At 41.4% G+C, this 23,621-nt stretch overlaps 1 protein-coding gene across 1 annotated transcript; it reads left to right on the top strand.

Annotated features, from left to right (window-relative positions):
• Positions 1-2,654: 2,654 nt before the first annotated feature.
• KNG1 (kininogen 1) lies at positions 2,655-23,441 on the top strand. Its single transcript, XM_060767426.2, has 10 exons — positions 2,655-3,022; positions 5,614-5,724; positions 6,213-6,297; positions 11,082-11,254; positions 12,471-12,584; positions 14,266-14,347; positions 16,527-16,684; positions 18,379-18,486; positions 20,305-20,403; positions 22,361-23,441. Exons 1-10 carry the CDS (start codon positions 2,834-2,836, stop codon positions 22,850-22,852), a joined length of 1,611 nt encoding a protein of 536 aa, XP_060623409.2. The 5' UTR covers positions 2,655-2,833; the 3' UTR covers positions 22,853-23,441.
• The last annotated feature ends 180 nt before the right edge of the window (positions 23,442-23,621 follow it).

Raw genomic sequence — 23,621 nt, 5'->3', positions numbered from 1 at the left:
AGAAGACTTTTGTTCTGACTGAAACCTAAAGAGAAAAGGGTGCAATCTCACCTTGATGGCTAACCAATAATGGTTTGTGCATTACATGTTTAGCCTCCAAGAACCTCTGAACAGTACAAACAGAGCCTATCCATGCATCCATGTTGTCTTCCCTAGAACTCTGTATCTCGTCTTGATCCAAAACTGTTTCTCTAAAACAGCCAAGTGTTTCCTGGATATTTATTATTTATTTAAAACATTTATATTCCGCCCTTCTCACCCCAAAGGGGATTCAGGGCGGAGCACACCATATATATGGCAAACATTCAATCCCGGGACAAGAATTCATATACACGTACATAAACATTTAAAACATTTACTTCAATATTAAAATACACCATTTAAAACCATCTTGGTCATCTGCGTCAAATCTAGTTGGCCTGGTAATCTTTCCTATTGCTTCTTTATTACCCTGTCCCAAAAGCTTGATCCCACAGCTAAGTTTTTACCATCCTTCTAAAGGACAGGAGGGAGGAGGCCGATCTGATCTCACCAGGAAAGGAGTTCCATAGCTGGGGGCAATCACTGAGAAGGCCCTGTCTCTCGTCTCCACCAATCGCGCCAGTGACAATGGTGGGACGGAGAGCAGGGCCTCACCAGAGGATCTTAATCTCTGTGATGGTTCATAGGAAGAGATGCGTTTGGACAGGTAAATTGGGCCAGGGCCGTTTAGGGCTTTATAAGCCAATTGTGCCAGGTAACAAACTGGCAGCCAGTGGAACTGATGTAACATGGGAGTTGTGTGCTCCCTGTATGCTGCCTGGCTGCCTCTTGTTGGGCTATTTGAAGCTTCCGAGCAGTCTTCAAAGGCAACTCCACATAGAGTGTATTGCAGTAGTCTATCCTGAATGTAGCGAGAGCGTGAGCCACCGTGGCCAAGTCTGACTTCTGTGGCCAAGTCTGACCACCGTGGCAAAGTCCAACTGTGAAAATTTGCATGTTTCTCTTCCTTGTCTAAAAGGCATGGCCCGACTTACCGGGCCAAAGAAGTTGCGGTGCAGGGCATCCCCCACCGCCATTCTAGCCTTAGGGGGCTTCTTCCTCCCAGGCCCAATGGCCAGTTCACCACGCCCGTCGAGGGAGAGGCCTGAGCTGGCCTCTCCCCCCTTGTGGGCAGCCTTCATAAGGCTGCCCCAGGCTCCCCAGCAGGCACTGGGCCTGCAACAGCTGATCCATCCCACCCACCCTGCATGCGGTTTATGTTTTCTTTGGCAGTTAACTTTTGTGGGTGTTTACCTTGTCTTGGTTACCTGTTAACAGTTACTTGTTTGTCTTATGCTCCTTGACGCAACTCTGTGTTGGCATGGGGCATGGGCCCTGGATCTGGTTTGGTATCCCCCCTAGCGGAAAGGGGGAACGCCTGGTGGTCCCAGGGGTGCCAAGTTGCATTTGCCCAGTATTGTGCCGGCGGCACCCTGGCGTGTGTGGGATCAGGCAGTATTGGGCTGCCCGATCGTGATCCAGGACCCATGCTTGGCTGCCAACCCTTGTTCCTGTTATCGATAAATGAGTTATGACCATTGTTCATCACAACACCATGTGTGAGTGTACTTCTTGGGTTGGCTGTGGGAGGTGTATCGCACTTGCACACGCAAAACCTAATGCAATATCTATCACACCAGAGTTTTTGTGCCATGCTTAACAGATTCTATGCAATGCAAAGCATTTTGGGACTGCATTCACACTAGACTGACTGCTCCCTGGGTCCTATTGCTGTCATGACTTGTGAAACCAGTTCCTTTGAAGATTGCAAGAGCAAAATGCAAACTTCCCTTATGGGTATTGTAACAGACCCTTAAGTTCCAGGTCCTCTATAATACAATACAGTTGTTCCTTATCAATGTTAGCAAGGTGGCTGTGATTCCATATAAGAGTTGTGTAGCTCAAACCAGGCATTGTGTTATGCAGTCCTCATATTGAATGACAAGGTTGCACAACAGAGAGCACACCCAATATTGCAACCAAATGCACATATATCTTGCATGCACATCCAATGAACACCACATGTGCATCACAGGCATAACTGCATGCCCAAAGACACCACATATACAACTCAGTTTTTACAATCTTGAATTGAATGTGAGCATTTTACAGAAAACATTATTCCAGCCCTTAAATAGGTCTCAATCTGAGATATAAGTAGCATCCACTTTGTGGCTTGCATGTTGACAATTTTGTTGCTAGAGTGCAGTTTGCAGATCACAACAAGTTTGCTATGGAGCACAAGGGGAACCGAAGTCCAGCCATGCTTTCTGAATCCCCGAAGCTTGGAAAAGTTTTTTTTAAAAACAAATACTATCTGAGGTTCTAAGAGTTGTTATCCAAAAGAGTAACTTTCTCAAGTTACACTACAGATTGACAGACAATCAGTTAGATAAAGAGTTGGGCTCTAAATCCTTTATGTTCATTTGCATGACAAATTTTGAAATCAACTAATCTATGAAAAGTTTGACAATTTTCAACATGTGACCATGATTTGGCAGGCTACGTTCTGACCGTGACATACCAAGGTTTGTCCTGTAACATGAAGGGCAGGTGGACAAACTCGATGTCATAACAGTGTAGGGTAAAAAAAAGAGAGATGTTTGGATAAAGCCAAAGGGTTATTTACACGGCACACAGGATATGAGACGTGTCCATCAAGCCCTGCTGACCGCTTTCAGTTTTTCCGCCATCTCATGAGAACAAGAGCGGTGCACTCTGAGTCTACCAAGAAGAGATTGTCCCATTAGTATTTTGAGGAATCTACTCATCCTCAATTCCCAGGTTACAGAGGGACCATCTTTGCCCAGCTATGGAACTCTTCGTTCTGTTAGTCCTCACTTTTTGCTGTTGCCAAGCTGTGCCTCTCGAAGGCGAAGACGCCGACTGTAACAGCCCTGACGTCTTCAGTGCTGTGGACCTAGCAGTGAAGGCACACAATGAAGACCAAAAGGATGGGAACCTATTTGCACTAAGGGTGATCCTTGCAGCCCGTAGGACAGTAAGTACAAAAAAAAAATCATAATCTATGTACAGGTCATATTTAGGAACCTTTCAGATTATCAACTTGTGGCACAAGAGGAAATTCCATAGCCATTACCAGGACAATATGTAGAACGTGGCACCACAAATGCTCACTTAGTTCTAGCACCATAGCAGAGAGAAAAAATTTATCTCTTCCCTCTCCAACCCTTAAAAAAACCCCAGAATGATGCAGTTGTGTTGCTGATTCCAATGTAGCTTGATATGGAATCATAGAATCATAGAATCAAAGAGTTGAAATAGACGTCCTGGGCCATCCAGTCCAACCCCCTGCCAAGAAGCAGGAATGTTGCATTCAAATCACCCCTGACAGATGGCCATCCAGCCTCTGTTTAAAAGCTTCCAAAGAAGGAGCCTCCACCACACTCCGGGGCAGAGAGTTCCACTGCTGAACGGCTCTCACAGTCAGGAAGTTCTTCCTCATGTTCAGATGGAATCTCCTCTCTTGTAGTTTGAAGCCATTGTTCTGCGTCCTAGTCTCCAAGGAAGCAGGATATCATGTATTTCTAACTGGTTTTATGTGTTGTGTTTTAACCTGGTTCTGTTCTGCACCATGATCCATAGGGAGAGGCTGGAATAAAAATAATAACAATAACAATAACATTATTATGTTATTTTAACTTTGCATTACCTAAATTTACAAAGACCTTGGAGAGTTGATTTTAAAAAGTAATGCATTACATAACTCATTACAAACACACATTTCATTACTATTGCCATTTACTTTTTGTATTACTCCTTGCTTTGGAAATAACACGTTACAAGTAGCCCAGTTACCCCACTGTAAAGCAGTGGAGGAGTGTGAAATTAGTTTGCTGGCATCCAGAGGCACAACCAGATTATATTTTAGGTTCCTTTGGGTTTTTTCGGGCTATATGGCCATGTTCTAGAGGCATTTTCTCCTGACGTTTCGCCTGCATCTATGGCAAGCATCCTCAGAGGCAGTGAGGTCTGTTGGAATTAGGAAAATGGGTTTATATATCTGTGGAATGACTAGGGTGGGACAAAGAGCTCTTCTCTGCTGGAGCTGGGTGTGAATGTTTCAACTGACCACCTTCATTAACATTTGAAGGCCTGGCTGAGCCTGGGGGAATCTTTTGTTGAGAGGTGTTAAGATGTGCCTAGTTGTTTCCTCTCTGCTGTTTTGCTGTTGTAATTTTAGAGTTTTTTAATACTGGTAGCCAGATTTTGTTCATTTTCAAGGTCTTCAGCTTCAGCTTAGAAATTGAGATTAGTGCCACCTCCCAGAGTCAGACACGACTAAACTTAATGTTAGAGGAAGCCTTTACCTTTTCCTAGTGTCAGTATGCAGTAGTGTGTAGTCAGAACCAATAAGAAATGTACCTGTAGGCTGAATATATGAAGTTTGTAAGTAAATCAGCTATGTTACTTTTAATGAAGAATACCGGGCCCCCTGATAGCGCATCAGGTTAAACCGCTGAGCTGCTGAACTTGCTGGTTGAAAGGTTGGAGGTTCAAATCCAGGGAGTCGGGTGAGCTCCCACTGTTAGGCTCACCTTCTGTCAACCTAGCAGTTTAAAAACATACAACTGTGAGTAGATCAATAGGTACCACTTCTGCGGGAAGGTAACGGCATTCCATGCAGTCCTGCTGGCCACATGATCTTGGAGGTGTTGATGGACAATGCCAGCTCTTCAGCTTAGAAATGGAGATGCGCACCACCCCCCAGAATCAGACTCGACTAGATTTAATGTCAGGGGAAACCTTTGCCTTTACCTTTTACCTATTTTGGTCTCTTGAGAGCATGATTTAAGAGCAATATATTTTTTGGGAGAGTAGATGTTTTGGGGCAATTGAAATAAAACTTCTGAAGATTTGCTATATATTTTGTGCATGGTTCATATTTTTGTTCCTAACAGTTCAGAGAGATAACCAGGTATATCAGTCTAACAACCGAGAAACCGAATTTGCCTTGCATTAATACTAGTGGATATTTACCACCAAGGAGAAGATTCACCCAAATGAAGATTTAACTCTTCTTAGGAAGATCATACTTTACAAAAGGGTTCTGATTACTCCAAATAGTGTGAATGCCAATTAATCTCCAAAAGGGTCATGTTTCCAAAAGGCTATGGAGATTTCGGGTTTTTCAAAGGGTTATGGTCTCCAATAGGTCATGCCTTTCCAAAAGAGTCAGGGGTGACCAACAGCTCCAGCCTCTCGCATATCAAATTGGCTTCCTCAAATTAAAACACTGAAATCAGTGTCCTTAGTTCATTCTTCTTCTGTTATCTGCTCCCACCTTCATTTGGACTTCATTCTTCCTGGCATACAAAATAGTTTTAAAATATCAAATAGGAGTCTGGCAACATCTAAGCACTCCCAATGTATTGGTTTGAGGAGGGACAATCCCAATGAATCCTCTGTCCTCCCACTTTTTCATCTGCTTTCAAAATGTCCCAATTTTTCTCTCCTCCTATTAGTTTCACTGTTTGTTCTCTGCTTATTTCAATTGCTGCAAACTGAGTTCAAGTTTATTTGCAAACTCTTTATGTACTTATATCAATGTTTTTTGGGTTTTTTTCCAAGGCAGGCCCTGGCAATAATTTCCTCATCAAGTATCAACTCGCAGAAACTTCTTGTCCTCTCAAAGGAAGCGTTTCCTGGCAAAACTGCGAGTTCCTCCCACCCTCAGAAGGAGTAAGTAGTTCATATGCATGTATATGCACAAATGTGAAACCCGTGGGGAAAATGCACTGGAAGACTAGCAGTGTGCAACACAACATTTTGCCTGATTAGAAGCACATGGCAAAGAAGAGTTCCCATTTGTATCATCTACATTGCCACCCTTACAAGAGATGATAAAAAAGAAAGAAACTTTGTGTGTGGTATATAAGACTGATTTCTTGGACCACAGTGGATCTCTGGATTTGTCTAAAGAAGTCATACCAAGATGTTCTTTTCCACTTCTGATGGTGTCTGAATATTTTTCACTCCTTCCTCTGTCCTTTTCCTTAATGAGAAAATCCATTAAGGAAATAAAAGATGTGAGCAAGGTAGCTTATAAAATACTAATTATTGCTAATTAGCTGGATGAGCATGGGGAAGCATGATTAACAAGTTGCAATGTGATTCCTACTGCAGAGAAATGATAAATATACCATCCTTTTGCTTGTTTCCCCTTCTAGGACTCAGGAGAGTGTACAGCTGAAATTCACACCGATGATAGTCAAGTCTTTTCCAGTGTTTTCCAAACATGCAGAATTACCACAGGTACGTACATTGTAAATTAATGCTCAGTAGATATTCTCAGGCCTGCTGGAGGCACAGTGGGTTAAACCACCAAGCTGCTGAACTTGCTGACCAAAAGGTTGGTGTTTCGAATCCAAAGAGCAGGGTGAGCTACCACTGTTAGCCCCAGCTTTGCCAACCTAGCAGTTCGAAAACATGCAAGTGTGGGTAGATCAATAGGTACTGCTTCTGCAGGAAGGTAACAGCGCTCCATGCAGTCATGCTAGCCACATTACCTTGAAGGTGTCTACAGAAATGGAGATGACAGACAAAGCCAGCTCTTCAGCTTAGAAATGGAGATGAGCACCACTCCCCAGAGCCAAACACAACTAGACTTAATGTCAGGTGGAAACTTTACCTTTACTTAGATATTCTCAATAGTAAAGCAATCACAAGGAATGCTTACCAGTTTGTACTGGTAAAAGTAATGCAGACTTCACTATGTTGGGTAGAACTACATCTCTCACAATTTCCCACTAGCATAGAGAAATATTGGGAAATGTAACCCATTGGGAAGAAAGTTAAGGGAGAAAGTGCAAAGGTAGGATTACAGTTGAACATTTATTTATATACAGTTGAATACAAAAATAATAACAACAGGTGATTAATGTACCTCTAAAGCAGATGATGAAGACATTAAAATAGTTCAAGATTTCCCATCCCTTAGCTCAACCATTAATCAAAATGGAGAGGACTGTCAAGAAATCAGAACAATAAGACTTGGAAAGGCAGACCTATGAAGGAGCGGGACAAGATCTTGAAATGTAAAGATGTAAGACTGAAAATAGGATGACCCCCTATCCATTGGGAAAATCTTCCCTGGTTTTGCATGTTAAACCCTACCGAACTTCTGCCAGAAGTTGATCACAGAATGGCACTGAATCTCTAGCAATGCCTAGAGAAATATTTTACTGCAATCTGCAAATAATCCTGAATATTTTTCCTGCAAATGTGGAGGGACAACTGTTTGTAATAATTCAGAATTTGGACCCATTGAGCTTAGTGCAACCTCCAAGTTAGTTTGCCTTATTTTATTTTATTTTCATGTCAAAAGCGACTTGAGAAAGTCACTTCTGGTGTGAAAAAATTGGCCGTCTGCAAGGACATTGTCTAGGGGATGCCCGGATGTTTTGATGTTTTACCATTCTTGGCTTCTCTCTCATGTTCCCACGCGGGGAGCCGGAGCTGACAGTTAATCCACGCTCTCCCCAGATTCGAACCTCCGACCTGTTGGTATTCAGTCCTGCCTGTTTGCCTTAATGAAAATACTCATTTGGACCCATCTGGACCATGTTGTGTGCATCTATCACTCATATCTAGTAAAGTGAGAGGGAATTCCAAGGGTGACATTTGTGGATTGATTTCAGCATTTTAAAGAACATCAATACTGTAGCATCTCACAACATTGTTTACAATAAATAAATAGATTTCAGGTAAAACAAGAGAAACTGAGTGGAGCAGAAGTATCTCCTATTGACCTCAGGTATAAGGCCTTGGGGTGGGCAAATCATCATCATCATCATCATCAATAAATCAAAAAAAATGTGTCAGGACCAACTTGGGAAACTGCAAGTCACTTCTGGTATGAGAGAATTGGCTGTCTGCAAGGACATTGCCCAGGGGATGCCCGGCTGTTTTTGATGTTTTACCATCCTTGTAGGAGGCTTTTCTCATGTCCCCGCATGGGGAGCTGGAGCTGACAGAGGGAGCTCATCCATGCTCTCCCCAAATTTGAACCTCTGACCTGTTGGTCTTCAGTCCTACTGGCACAAGGGTTTAACCCATTGTGCCACCAGGGCTCCTAATCAATCAAATAGGAGTTATCTTTTTTTGGGCAGTCAAGAATGACATTGGAATAATTTCATCATATTTTTATCTCCTTCCCAGCCACATCTTTTCCTAACAGAACTCCTTATGTTAAAATATAAAATGGCCCAAAAATGACTATAAATGTGGTGAGATCAACCTAATGGTGAATGGTGGCATTTAGAAATACAGATAATAGAGATTTTTCAGAGGTTTCAGTTTGAATCTGGCCGTCCAAGTTGCCTAAAACTCCCTCATGTCCAGGCTTCCCATTGCTGTTCTGGAGGATCTCAGGGGGACAAAAACTACCCCAAAACCTACAGAAGTTTCTCACTCTGCCCATAGGCAACGATCAGACAAAAATGCAATTCTTTAACAATCAATATATATTAGATGTGAAGATCTGCAATATCCTTTGGAGACTTTATTATGTACTCATCTCAGGGCTGCCAGAGGAGATGCATAAATCTTGTGCTGGTGCTGTAGCAGGTTATGTTATTATGTCTGAACAAATCCCTTTCAGATTACTGAGAACACGCACCATTCAAAAGCATCTCGGTTATCCTTCTTTCATCAATGTCTGAATTTATTTTATCCCTCGGCATGTTTCCATTGCTTGTTTTCAGGCATACATATAAGGCAATGGTGACACCTAGATGTCATTGTTCAGTATTAAATTGCTAAGATGCATTTTCTACTCCAGTTTGTTTCTAGAGTCTAATATAATCTGTGCAACACTGGGAAATGGAACTCTGGTTCCAAAATCTGAGAAAATGTAAACCACGAGCAGTCTTTCCTTGCCCCTCAGATTCTATTGTATGGGATTTTCTGCATGAGAGAGACAGTCTCAATATTTTCATTAAATCACATAGTAGAGACATCACACTGGCAACAAAGATCCGCATAGTCAAAGCCATGGTATTCCCTGTAGTAACCTACAGATGTGAGAACTGGACCTTAGGGTAGGGTGAGCGAAGGAAGATAGATGCTTTTGAACTGTGGTGTTGGAGGAAAGTTCTGAGAGTGCCTTGGACTGCGAGAAGATCCAACCAGTCCATCCTCCAGGAAATAAAGCCCAACTGCTCATTGGAGGGAAGGATACTAGAGACAAAGTTGAAGTACTTGGGCCACATCATGAGGAGACAGCAAAGCCTAGAGAAGACAATTATGCTGGGGAAAGTGGAAGGCAAAAGGAAGAGGGGCCGACCAAGGGCAAGATGGATGGGTAGCATCCTTGAAGTGACTGGACTGACCTTGAAGGAGCTGGGGGTGGTGACGGTCGACAGGGAGCTCTGGCATGGGCTGGTCCATGAGGTCATGAAGAGTCAGAGACGACTGAACGAATGAACAACAACAACATAGTGAGTTATGTATGCCAACTGTCCACATGTGTGGATTTATCTAGTGCAGATTCTCTTATTTGTTGATATGACTAAAATGATCTCTCTGGGAATCTCCAAGCCACCTAGTGTAATTCTATGGGTCAACTTCTGCTCAAAGGTGGTCATAGGGCCACACTGTAGGACTTATACATGGCTAGAAAGATTAAAAATGATGGATTCTTAATTTGTGGCTTTTCCACTGTCACAGAGGTCTTGTGCCCCTAATCTCATGGAAATCCTTATTACAATAGGGACCTTCAACCCCAGTAAAGTAATAATGTATTGTTGAAGGCTTCCATGGCTGGAATCACTGGCTTTCTGTGAGTTTTCTGGATTTTATGGCCATGTTCCAGAAGCATTCTCTCCTGATGTTTCACCTGCATCTATGGCAGGCATCTTTAGAGGTTGTGAGGTGTGTTGGAAACCAGAAAAATGGGTCTATATATCTGTGTATTGTCCAGGGTTGGAGAAAGAACTCTTGTCTGTTTGAGGAAGGTGTGAATGTTGCAACTGGCCACCTTGATTACCATTTAATGGCCTTGCAGTTTCATGGTATGGCTGCTTACTGCCTGGGGGAATCCTTTGTTGGGAGATGGCATTGCAGACTACTTCAAGCAGAGAAGTCAGATAGCAGAGCACCTGATGAACCAACCTGGACACAGCATATTATTTGAGAACACAGAAATGCTGGACCATTCTCACAACTCCCATGTCACACAGTGAAGCCATTGAAATCCACATGCATGTGGATAATTTCAACAGAAAGAAAGAAACAATGAAAATGAACAAAATCTGGCTAGCAGTATTTAAAAAAAAACTCAGAACAGTAAATAAGGAACAACACTCAAACACAGGGGAACTCTAGACAAGAAACAATCAGGGACAGCTAATCACCTCCCAACAAAGGATTCTCCCAGGCAGTAAGCAGCCAAATCTTGAAACTGCAAGGTGGCCAGTTGAAACATTCACATGTGCCTCAAACAGACAAGAGTTCTTTCTCCCACCCTGGACATTCCACAGATATATAAATCCCACTTCCCTAGTTTCCAACAGACCTCACAACCTCTGAGGATGCCTGCCATAGATGCAGGTGAAATGTCAGGAGACAATGCTTCTGGAACATGGCCATATAGCCTGGAAAACTACAACAACCCAGTAATAATGTATGCTTTCATGGACTCCACCCATGAGCAATATGGATTATTCTAAATGGACTACAACTCCTATTTTCCTTCACCACTGCTTATGTTGTCTAAGACTTGTGAAAACTGTCATCCAACAACATCAGAGAACAGCTATGTCCAAGGAAATGTTGTTGTGGGATTGGACTGTAAACCAAAGAACAGAGATCTCGTTGTTGTTCTTTTACTTGCTGGGCGCCATGTACAGTGATAGACAGACAGGCAGGCAGGTAGGCAGACAGTGAGACAGTGAGAAAATACATTTGCTCAAATGCCATAGTCTATGGCATTTGAGCAAATGTATTTTCTATTTTGCCGTTGATACACTGCACAGTGATGTTGAAGATGTGTTACTTCCTAACTCTGGCATATTCTTTCATCTCTGGTTATTTTTCAGCCCCAGGAAAAGTAACTCGTTCCCATGCAAGATGCTTGGGATGTTGGCACACCATAAGCAGTAAAAGCGAGGAGCTGATCCCCATTTTGAGGCATGCCATAAGTCTTTTTAATAACGAAAGTGATCAGCAACCCCTTTTTGATGCTGTGGGAGTAGTACATGCTGCGCGTCAGGTTTGTAGATCTCTTCTTGTTGTGAATCATATTCATGTTGTGGGAGTAGCTTCTTTGGGGTGCTTTAGGTGGTTGTCCTGGGACCTTTGTAGATAAGAGAATAAGTTCACTTTTCTCAGCACTTCATGTTTTCTACTTCTCCGATTTTCAACATTTATACAGCCATACATCAAAGCACAACTATCTGTGCTGGTGGTGGCAGCTATACATTCTGTTCTATACACACATTTTCTATAATAATGGTGGCTGCAGGGAGCCAAAATAGATCCAGGGAAGTCACGCTTTCCTTCTATTCTGCCTTGGTCAGACCACACCTGGAATCACACTGTGTCCAATTCTGGGCACCACAACTGAAGGGAGATGTTGACAAGCTGGAATGTGTCCAGAGGAGGGTGACTCAAAGGATCAAGGCTCTGGAGAACAAGCTCTATGGGAAGCGGCTTGGAGAGCTGGGCATGTTTAGCCTGAAGAGAAGGCTGAGAGGAGACATGATGAGGACGATGGATCAAGATGTGAGGGGAAGTCACAGGGAGGAGGGAGCAACCTTTGTTTCTACAGCCCTGGAGACAAGGAACTGGAGCAATGGCTTCAAACTACAGGAAAGGAGATTCTACATGAATATGAGGAAGAACTTCCTAACTATGAGAGCTGTTCAGCTGTGGAACTCTCTGCCCTGGAGTGTGGGAGTGGCTCCTTCTTTGGAGGCTTTTAAGAGGCTGGATGGCCATCTGTCAGGGGTGCTTTGAATGTGATATTCCTGTTTCTTGGCAGGGGGTTGAACTGAATGGCCTACAAGGTCTCTTTGAACTCTGTGATTCTATGGAAATAAGTACCCCCCTCCCATTAAGAATTCTGTCTCTACAATTAAATTCTCCTTCAGTTCCGAAATTACTACCACTGTAGGCAATGAGACACTGGTAACTATTCACACCAACAAATCACATATTTGCTGTGTTTGCATTCCTTTGTTAAATGTCTCCAGCTCCTTTTTAGTGACTACATTTTACTTCTAAATGCTTAACCAAAGTTTGGAGTTACTGCAATACCGGAAATGTGGGGACTGAAGGAGAATTACATTGAGGTAGCAAAATTCTGGTTAAGGAGGCCAACACTGCCATTTCTTTTTCTTCTCTGTAGCTAAGTATCTGTTGAACTCACCAAAGAAATAAGGTATTTTAGGTGCTCACTTGCATCCTCTTCTAAACAACTCTTCTAGGTGGTCGCTGGCTGGAAATACAGGTTTGAATATTGGATTCAAGAAACAAATTGTTCCAAAGTTGATTTTGCAAATATGGCTCCTTCTGAAACGTGCAAAATCCTTCCAAAAGGTGTAAGTGATTCTCTTTATACATATTGAAATATGAGTGTATGCCGCATATTTTCTTGGCAAGATTAGTCGAGGGAGGTTTTATATTTGTCTGAGGTTGAGAGAGTGGAACTTGCTCAAGATCACCAACAGATTTCCAAGACTGGTCAGGGACTTGAACCCTGGTCTCCAGTGCCATAGTCCAACACTCAGACCACTCAACTAAGCTGGCTCACTCACTTCGAACTAGGCATAATTGGACAGCTCAGTCTTACCATTTTGATATTTTCTGGTTCCATATGAGTGGGACCCCACAGTTCAATTGTGGAGATGAGATTGCACAGTCTTCAGATTATTATTATTATTTTGTCGTGTCAGGGGCGACTTGAGAAACTGCAAGTCGCTTCTGGTGTGAGAGAATTGGCCATCTGCAAGGACGTTGCCCAGGGGACGCCTGGGTGATTTGATGTTTTTATCATCCTTGTGGGAGGCTTCTCTCATGTCCCCACATGAAGAGCTGGAGCTGATAGAAGGAGCTCATCCGCCTCTCCCCGGATTCGAACCTGCGACCTGTCGGTCTTCAGTCCTGCCGGCAGAGTGGTTTAACCCACTGTGCCACCGGGGGCTCAGTCTTCAGATGTCTAGGGACTACATCTCCCACGATTTTTAGCCACTGGCTATGTTGCTGGGAAATTCATTTCAATAATATGAAGACTATACAATTCTCTTGGGTTTTCTTACCAGAGGCTCTTCCAGCAAACAGAAAAAAATCCTTCTCTTCTAGGAAAGAATGATTTCCTGCCAAACACACATATCTTATTTATGCACACCTCCTGTTGCTCAGAGAGGAGAGTTATTGCTGCCTGTCACCGTTGCCAGTTCTGCCTCAATCTGCTGCCCTCCAGATGTTTCAGACTTCAATCCATGACAGTACCAGACAGCATGATCTCTGCAGACGCATAAGAATATAGGTACACATAGGATAAGGAAGAATGCACAAAACTGACCTTAATTGTGGCCAAAGACCCATTTAACAATAGAAAAACAACACAAGAATAATGGATATGCCTTTAAAAAATCATTCCCAGTAGTATGCATTATCCACAAAACTGGCCAAATGGATCTGAAAAGATTGCTTAAGTATTTCTAAAAAAAGAAATGCAGGATGCCTTTGTTCCTTTAGAAACAGGCGGTCCAAAGGGGATCAACAAAAAAGACCTATTTTCATTGGTCTCTGAGGAACTTTAAAAAGTTACTTTTTTTACCACAACTTCAGACACATCACACTGGCTCTCAGGTTTTGCTTTTTCCTCTTTAATTACTACTATTTGCCATGCTGGCTGAGGAATTCTGTAAGCTGCATTTTTAAAAAACACACACACACATTTTCCTAACTCTGACAAGTACTGTTCACACTACACATATAACACTTCCAGTCTACTTTAAATGGCTGTATCTTATAGGATCATGGAATTTGTAGTTTAGTACTAACATTCTCTGTTGCAGAATGCTAAATGCCCCTGTGTTAAACCTCAAAGGTGAGCCATGGCAGTTTTGAAGTGCTGTTATTGTTGTTATGAAAGACACCATTTGAAGTTTAACCCGTAAATACCATGAGGGATGTTTGCTTTTGTGTTCAAGATTCAACACTCTCCTAATCTCTCCTTTGCCTGTTTTTTTTTTTTTTTTTTTGGTTCCCTTCCAGCATGTAGGCAGCTGCCATGTCGAAAGCTATGTGGACTTCAGAAACACAATTGTGAATGTTGAACAAAAGTGCGAACTTGAAGGTTTGTGATTGCTACTCGCTTAACTGATATATGCTGTGAGTGCCTTGGGAAATTCACACTTATCTGGTCAGTTTTTGGGGAGAGAGAGTTGTCTCTTATTGTATAACTAGCTGTACCCGCCACACTTTGGCTGTGGCCAATCTTCCCTTCCTCTTTCTCTCCTTCCTTCTTTCCTTCCTTCCTTCCTTCTTTTCCTTTCCTTCTTTCCTTCTCTCCTTCCTTCCTTCGCTTTTTACTTTCATTCTTTCTTTTCTTTCTTTTTTTCCTTCTCCACTGCTTTCTCTCCTTCTTTCCCTCCTTCCTTCACTCCCTTTCCTTCCTTTCCTTTTTTCTTTCTTTCTTTCTCTCCTTCCTTCCTTCCTTCCTTCCTTCCTTCTCTACCTCTTTCTTTCCTTCCCCCTTTTCTTTTCCTTCCACTTCCTCTCCTTCCTTCCTTCTCTACCTCTTTCCTTCCTTCCTTCGCTCTTTGCTTCCATGCTTCCTTCTCTCTTTCCTTCTTACTTTCCCTCCCTCCCTCTTTCTCTTCTTTCTTTCTTTCTTTTCTTTTCTTTCTTTCTCTTCTTCCTTCCCCCCCTCTTCCTTCCCTTTTTTCCTGTATTGCCATTTAGCTTTTCGACATTTAGCTTTTGGGGGTTTTTAAGTCCTTTTCCACTGAGTGATGGTCACTTGTTGGTCTGATAATGTCCAAATTTTGTGTCAATTCATCCAGTGGTTTTTGAGTTATGCTAATCCCACAAACAAACATTACATTTTTATTTATATAGATGGATATTTCCCCACTCTTCCCTTAAAAGCTTAGGGCCCTTCCACACAGCCCTATATCCCAGAATATCAAGGCAGAAAATCCCACAATATCTGCTTTGAAATGGGTTATCTGAGTCCACACTCAGATGACGTGGGATTTTCTGCCTTGATATTCTGGGATATAGGGCTGTGTGGAAGGGCCCTTCGAAAGCTTTAGATCAGGGTTGATAACCTCGAGACAGTGGTTGGGGATGATGGAATTTGAAGTCCAATGTATGGCTATCCTATACACAACTTTGTCTAATTTGGCATTCACCAAATCCATACTGTTTCCAGATAACATAGCTATTGATCACAGTGTCTGGGGCTGATGGCATTTATAGGATTCAAAAGCTCAGAAACATTACGTTTTGAGTACAACATCCAGATTTCCTGAGATAACACAGCCACTGGCCATCCTGAGTTGGGGACTCTGGGAACTACAGTTAAAACAATCAATAGTCCAAGCTATCATTCCAACATACCTGGGGGATGCCAGATTGAAAATATTTGCCTTTGAATGATTATATGAGAAGCTGTCAAGGGAAGATGTAATTTAAAAGTAGGCAAATTGAATTTCATTAATATTTTGGGAAACTGTCTAAAAACCAGATTCCATCCGATCTTGGAAGTTAAGTAAGACTCAGCTCTGGTTAGTAAGTGTGTGAGAGATTATCAAATAATAGTAGGTGCTGCGAGCTATCTTTCAGAAAAAGGAACTGACAAAACTACTTCTGATTCTATGAAATTTGTGAACTCACTCTAAATTGACATGCAACTTGCACACAGATGTTTCTGAAAAGTGGATGCTGGAAATAAGTAGGGAAAGGGTATTGCTGCTACAACAGCTCTTTAACTGCGCCCAAATATATCACTATGTTCAATTCAAGGGGATTAGGGGCAGTTATTGGTAGTATACGTCATGTCCATTCTGGTGTTTGGCCAGAATAACATATTTAGGAACTAATTTTATCAGCGTGATCTGTTATGGTCATAAGTCAAAGTTGACTTGATCAGTCAACAACCCATAAATAAGTAAGAAATACTGGCATCTAGTGGCAGAATTTCAGAATGGAGTTCCAGATTTCTTAAGACAGACATTCGAGAACAAAGAATTTTCATCACTCCAGATTAGTTACTGTTCAAGGATGATCTGGGGTAAGACAACCTAACATTAGCAACACTGGATATACATACAATGTCTATGAAGTGACAATAGACCATGTAACAGTGTTCTAAACAGCATGGAACACATCTCAAATGATGGGTTTCAATACAAGTGAACTTTCAGAAAAGGATCCATATAATGAAAATAGCATGAAATTCAAAATGGCCTGTCAATTGTGCAAAATCCTTACATTTTGACAAAATATAATACTTCTGATTTTTCCTACAGTAGACACAAAGAAAAATTGTCCTGGTTGCACAAGAGTCATTCCATCGGACAGCCCACAGCTTAAGGAACCATTGGCAGCTGTTGCTGAAAAATATAACACAGAATGCAGTGATGGATCCTTATACAGAATTACCAAAGTGACCAAAGCAACAGTCCAGGTTTGAATTCTGATACTCCTGTTCTATTTTGTTTAGAAAATCATGCTTAGATAGGGACCCTGTTGAATATTAAGGTGATAACTGTGTAGTGTGAAAGAGCCCTCAGCAAGGAATAGTTTTAGAGGTTTGCATTATTAAGCTTTGACCCTGTGTTTCTGGGCTTGATGATGTTTAGCATTCATTAAATAGTAAACATTTCTGTAATGACATTTGAAATAAAAACAAAAACAAGACTAGAGTATGGGCTGAATGTTAAGTGTTTTATTTTGGGTAGAATATATTTGTCACATTCTCTTATAAAAATAAAAATAAAACAGAGGAACCTCTTTAAAACTTTTGAGACACATTTTGGGTTGTGTTTACTACTGTTGTGGTTTGTTTATTTTAGCCTGCTTATAATGGTCAAGTGCCATGCTTTACAGAGGCCGGCCCTCTATTTGAAGGGGTATCAGAATATATTATTCAGAAGGGCTTTCTCTCAGGCTGAGTGTGATTTGCCCAAGGTAATCCAGTGGGTTTCCAATGCTGAGAAGGTATTCAAACCCTGGTCTCCCAGTGTCCCAATACAACACTCAGCTTGTTACACCACACTGCTCTCTTGGAAATATTTCCTTTTTTTAAAAAAAACTTCCAACATTAACAGACACTAAGATAATAATAATAATAATAATAATAATAATAATAATAATTTAATATTCCACCTTATCTCCCCGAAGGGACTCAGGGAGGATTCCAAACATAAAAGGTAAACATTCAGTGCCTGAACATAACAACAATACACTCATAATAATAAAATTTGACAACCCATAATAACAAAAGTTGAGTCTTTGGGGGATTTTGGAAGTTTTAGAAGTTGTAAAGATTTTCCCCTGGCATTAAGTCCAGTTGTGTCCGACTCTGGGGGGTTGGTACTCATCTCCATTTCTAAGCTGAAGAGCCAGTGTTGTCCATAGATACCTCCAAGGTCAGACTTCATGGAATGCTGTTACTTTCCTGCCAGAGCAGTTCCTATTGATCTACTCACATTTGCATGTTTTCGAACTGCTAGGTTGCAAGAAGCTGGGGCTAACAGCGGGAGCTCACGCCACTACATATATAAGTGCAACTGCATAGCATAATAGAGCTGGGTAAAAGGTAAAGGTAAAGGTTTTCCCCTGACATTAAGTCCAGTCATGTCCGATTCTGGGGAGTGGTGCTCATCTCAATTTCTAAGCTGAAGAGTCGCCGTTGTCCGTAGACACCTCCAAGGTCATGTGGCCGGCATGATTGCATGGCACGGCTTACCTTCTCACCAGAGCATTACCTATTGAACCTCTCACCAGACCGGTACCTATTGATCTACTCACATTTGCATGTTTTCAAACTGCTAGGTTGGCAGAAGCTGGATCTAACAGTGGGAGCTCATGTCGCTCCCCGGATTCTAACATGAGACCTTTCGGTCAACAAGTTCAGCAGCTCAGCACCACCTGGAAGTTGTACTTTGCAGCATCTGGAGCAAATCAGCACAGAGTCAGAGAGATGGCTCAAGAAAGCTAACCAAACAAATAGCTTCAAAACAAATCATATGTTGCTATAACCATTTACTTGCACACTCAAAAGACACCCCTGTGCTATTCCTTCAAAGATCACTAAGAAATGTGAGAACAGACATATATTGGGTTACATTGTTGATAATCATTCTGCTTGGATTTCAGATTGTGTCTGGAATAATGTATCGAATTGAGTTCCAAATCATAGAGACAAATTGCTCCAATGCTGAAGTTCATGGACTTGATGAAAACTGTATCGCAAAGGAAAATAGTGTAAGTGACTTAGTAATTCCAAATTTCAAAGAGCTGAAATTAAGTTTAAATCGATTTTTTTTCAATGCCACAGTGAAATGTGCATTCTTAATAATTCAGATTTTACTTCCCATACAGCTTTTCTGTTTTCATTTAAACCTTTCTGCACGGCAATCCTATGCTTGTCTATTGACAAAGTCCTCTTGAGTTCAGGACTCACTTCCAGGTAGATGGGTATAGGGTTACAGTGCAATCCTGTATATGCCTACTCAAAAGTAAGTCCCAATGTGTTCAGTGAAGCTTACTCCCAAATAAGTATAGATAAGATTACAGCCTTAGATTCTTCATAATGTCACAGCATTATCTTTTCAGTACTATTCAAGGAACACAGTCAACTTATGATAGTTGTTGTAATACATTTTAACTTATTACAACAACTATTATTAATAATATATTACAGTATAATGGTATAGTACAATATAGTAATATATAATACTAATATTGTGCTATGGTAATAATATAATATATTGTATGCACATACTACTTGTAAGCCGCTCTGAGTTCCCTTCGGGGAAAGATACAGAATGGGGGACAATGCCTGGCTCGAGAGCAGTACATGTGAAAAAGATCTTGGAGTCCTCATGGACAACAAGTTAAACATGAACCAACAATGTGATGTGGCGGCAAAAAAAGCCAATGGGATTTTGGCCTGCATCAATAGGAGCATAGTGTCAAGATCTAGGGATGTAATGCTACCCCTCTATTCTGCTCTGGTTAGACCACACCTGGAATATTGTGTCCAATTCTGGGCACCACAATTCAAGAGAGATATTGACAAGCTGGAATGTGTCCAGAGGAGGGCGACTAAAATGATCAAGGGTCTGGAGAACAAGCCCTATGAGGAGCGGCTTAAGAAGCTGGGCATGTTTAGCCTGAAGAAGAGAAGGCTGAGAGGAGATATGATAGCCATGTATAAATATGTGAGAGGAAGCCACAGGGAGGAGGGAGCAAGCTTGTTTACTTCTATGGAGATTAGGACAAGGAACAATGGCTTCAAACTACAAGAGAGGAGATTCCCTCTGAACATGAGGAAGAACTTCCTGACTGTGAGAGCCGTTCAGCAGTGGAACTCTCTGCCCCGGAGTGTGGTGAAGGCTCCTTCTTTGGAAGCTTTTAAACAGAGGCTGGATGGCCATCTGTCAGGGGTGATTTGAATGCAATATTCCTGCTTCTTGGCAGAATGGGGTTGGACTGGATGGCCCATGAGGTCTCTTCCAACTCTTTGATTCTATGATTCTATTAAAAGGGTGGCATATAAATGTTGTAAATAAATAAATAAATATTATTTTAACTGAATTACATTTACTTCCTCTTCACAGAAAAAAAATCCATTATAGCTGGCTGTAAAACAAATGAGAATTTTGGAACAATAAGTACAGTAACATCCCATTTGCTTTACTGTAGACTTTCATTGTCGAAGGATATTAATGTCTAAAGTCTGAGTTGTAATACATTTTACCACACTAAATGCTTACAGAATTGCATTGTTTTGGAAGTCTGCAATTATTTCATAAGAAAACCTGTTTTTGACTTTATTAATGTTAAATTACTACAGAAATAGTTTAAGAGCTGTTTTAGAAACAATGGTGCTGTACAGAATTTCTATACTGAGATCATTAAGGTGTTTTTTAAAACTCTGTTATGAAGGAAGAAAAGAAATGCAGAGCGTGTCCAACATGGAGATAGAAAGATCCCACAAGTTTTCATGTCAGAGTTTCATTTATTATTAGATGCCTTCATTTTGTTTCATATTTTGTTTGTGCTAAATTTTGGAAACAGGAACCGTTGCACTGCTATAGCTCTGTATGGGAGAAGCCTTGGCAGCCGAAAAGCGAGGTTGCAGTCACATTCAAATGCACGGAGAAAGCATTTAACACGGTAGGAAAATGCACCCCTCTTAGTCTTCCCCATCCAAATAGTCCCCTGGAGCACTGCACATAATGGGTAATGTGTAACTCAAGAAAGATCTGTTCCTAAAGAGTTAGGGATGAAACTAATCCATGTCCTAGAATGAAAGTGGAGAATGCCCAGCAGTCCATGGTGAAGATCTCATGAAGAACAAAAACGCAGAGATTCAAATTAAACTGACCACCAAACAGCTTCTCCAAAAGCTTTTGGCTGCATTGTGAGTTTACCACAGGACAGTATTGAGTAGAAATTGTTTTTATCAAAGCACAAAAAGATGCTAAATTCTGGTAACATTTTAACAGTTCTGTGGCTATATAAGGCCACTTTTTTATCATGTCAGAAGCAAATTGAGAATATCTTGCAAGTTGCTTCTGGTGTGAGAAAATTGGTCGTCTGCAGACATGTTGCCCATGGGATGCCTGGATGTGGTACCATCCTGTGAGAGGCTTCTCTCATGTCCTCACATGGGAAGCTGGGGCTGACAGATGGGAGCTCACCCATCTCGAGGATTTGAACCACCAACCTTCAGGTCAGCAGTTCAGCCAGCACAAGAGTTTAACTGATTGCGCCATTGCGGCTCCTTATAGGGCACAACAAAAAAATAATCCTGTGCAGTGATTTGAATCCTGGAATCTGCCTATGGAGATAGGGTTCAAATCCATGTAAACCCACTATGTGACCTTGGCCAGGTCGCAGTCTCTCAGCTTCAGAGAGAAGCAAAAGCAACCTCCTTTTGAACAAATCTTGCAGTTATCCTGTAATGGAGCCCCCGGTAGTGCAGTGGGTTAAACCCCTGTGCTGGCAGGACTGAAGATCGACAGGTCGCAGGTTCAAATCCGGAGAGAGCGCCGATGAGCTCTCTATCAGCTCCAGCTCTTCATGCGGGGACATGAGAGAAGCCTCCCACAAGGATGATAAAACATCAAATCATCCGGGCATCCCCTGGGCAACATCCTTGCAGACGGCCAATTCTCCCACACCAGAAGTGACTTGCAATTTCTCAAGTTGCTCCTGACACAACAAAAAAAATAATAATCCTGTGATGATGCCCTCTTGGGATCACCGTGATTTGGAAATGAGTTAAAAGAACAAAACTATAATAACTGTAATTACATGAGATATGTGGGTCTCACTAGCTAGGTAAATTTCATATTATAGAGCAGCTACTTTTACCATTTAGATATTATTTTTGAGGTGTAACATTCCCTTACTTTTTTAAATAAAAAAGACCTTGGATCCATAATAGTAATTAATTACTTTTTAACGAAACCTTCCCAAGTTCAGCTTTTAACCAGCAATCATTCTGCTTATCTCTATAGCTCATTGCAATTCTGCGCAATTATTGCTACAAACTGAGTTTACTATTATCATGGTCGTTGGTGCCTTGATTAATTATAATGATCATATATAGTTATTTATAAAGGCACCAAATATGCACCCATGTTCAAAACAGCAAATATAGGAAAAGGAAGACTTTTTTTAAAGGAAGAGCTTGGAAAAGTAGCCAAGTATAGCTAGCAAGTATGATGGCTATAGGATTCAGGAAGTTGTAGTCCCAATGCTAGAAAAAGAGAAATATAGTATAGCTGAGCTCAAGGAACGAGGGAGAGAATTTGGGGAGTTTTTTTAAAGTTTTAAACCAAAGGCCAAGAATCTCTGGTCAAAAGGCTGGTGATTTACCAGATTGTTGATCTGATCTAGCTTTCAGTTTCAGCCAGTAATAATTATGGATTGTGGCAGAAGATAAAATGTGGTCTGCTAAACTGAAATTAAATCTAAACAAGACAATATCTTCACAATGTACATTTCATTCTAGATTGGGGGCTATTTTAAGTGTTGTTTTTGCATGTTATTGTATACTCTTGACTTCTAGGGTGGCTTTAGACATTTCAAGTTACTAAGTAAGCATATTACTATGGCTTTTTAGGCACTTTTGAGGAGGCCTCCAGGCTTCACCCCTTTCCGAAGTGCTGGAATGGTTACTGAGGAAAATACTCAAGTATGTGGACATGGTCATAAAAAAACCAAACCTAAGTCTTCTGAGGATTTACAGGAAGATGCAAACGAACACAGCGAAAGCTTACATATACCTAGTACTGCAAACCCTCTGGAGCAAGAAGACATTACAGCAAGAAGTCCAGGTGAAGAGTCCGTTGGGTTCCCATCCCAAGACAGCATTGTACCTTCACTTTCTCTTTTTGAGCGACTGCCAGATCTGCCAGAACCTCCTGCTCCAAAATGTCCAGGAAAACCTTGGAAACCTATTATACTTCCTCCAACATCTCTCCCAGACCCTGGAGACTTCATGCTTGAAGATCTTCTACCTAGTGAAGGAGATGTGGCCGAACCCAAAGAAATAGCTTCAGTCGCCATCCAGCCAGTCGCTGCAGATTTTGATCTTGCAGATGCTCTGTATTGAATCAACACCCAGTTTATTTCTTCGGGAACTCCCTAAGAGCCTGCAGTGGTTAAGCTGAAAACCTTCTTGGGACTGAGGCTGCACACAAGCGTAACATTAAAATGAGAAGTTTTGGCATGATGAGCTTGGCTTTCTCCCACCTTTGCAACAGAAATAGGAAATGCACAAGTCATATGTTTAAATTCAGATAGGAATCATATCTCTTTCACAAGATGTTTCAGGTGGTCTACTTTTTATCAATCTCTATTTAAACATGTGTGTCACTTTTCATTTTATATTTTTTTAAAATAGGGGGAAAGGTGTTAAAGCAGATTTTAGAAGTTGCCGGACTGCTCAAGAGTTAAGTTTTGTTTGCAGCCTTTGTTGGCCCACCATTTTCTGAGATAATTTCAATTGCAACCTTAGTTTGCCTCTGATGTCTTCTTGTTATTTTCTTCCTGATATGTTGGAAATAATCTGATTAAGTTGGTATAACTATACTAGAATTGAAATTGCAAATGTGAGATGCATATGTAATCCACTCTTATGCAGCAAACATTACTGTACTCTCTTCCTTGGCTCTTAGCAAATAAAAATCAAGCATCAAGCATTGGGGTACTAAAGATCACTTAACAGGGAAAATGGCTGAAGACATGGTCAAAAACAATGATTGGCCACAAGCTTAAAGAAGGTCAAAAGATTATAAAAGCAAAATGTCTTCAAATGATAGATCCTCACCTTCTTCTCATGGCCTACAAATACCAACACAATGTCAATTTTTCATCTAGGT

This window comes from Anolis sagrei, chromosome 3 (assembly GCF_037176765.1).
Source record: "Anolis sagrei isolate rAnoSag1 chromosome 3, rAnoSag1.mat, whole genome shotgun sequence".
NCBI lineage: Eukaryota > Metazoa > Chordata > Lepidosauria > Squamata > Dactyloidae > Anolis > Anolis sagrei.
This window is presented reverse-complemented; position numbering and strand designations above follow the sequence as displayed.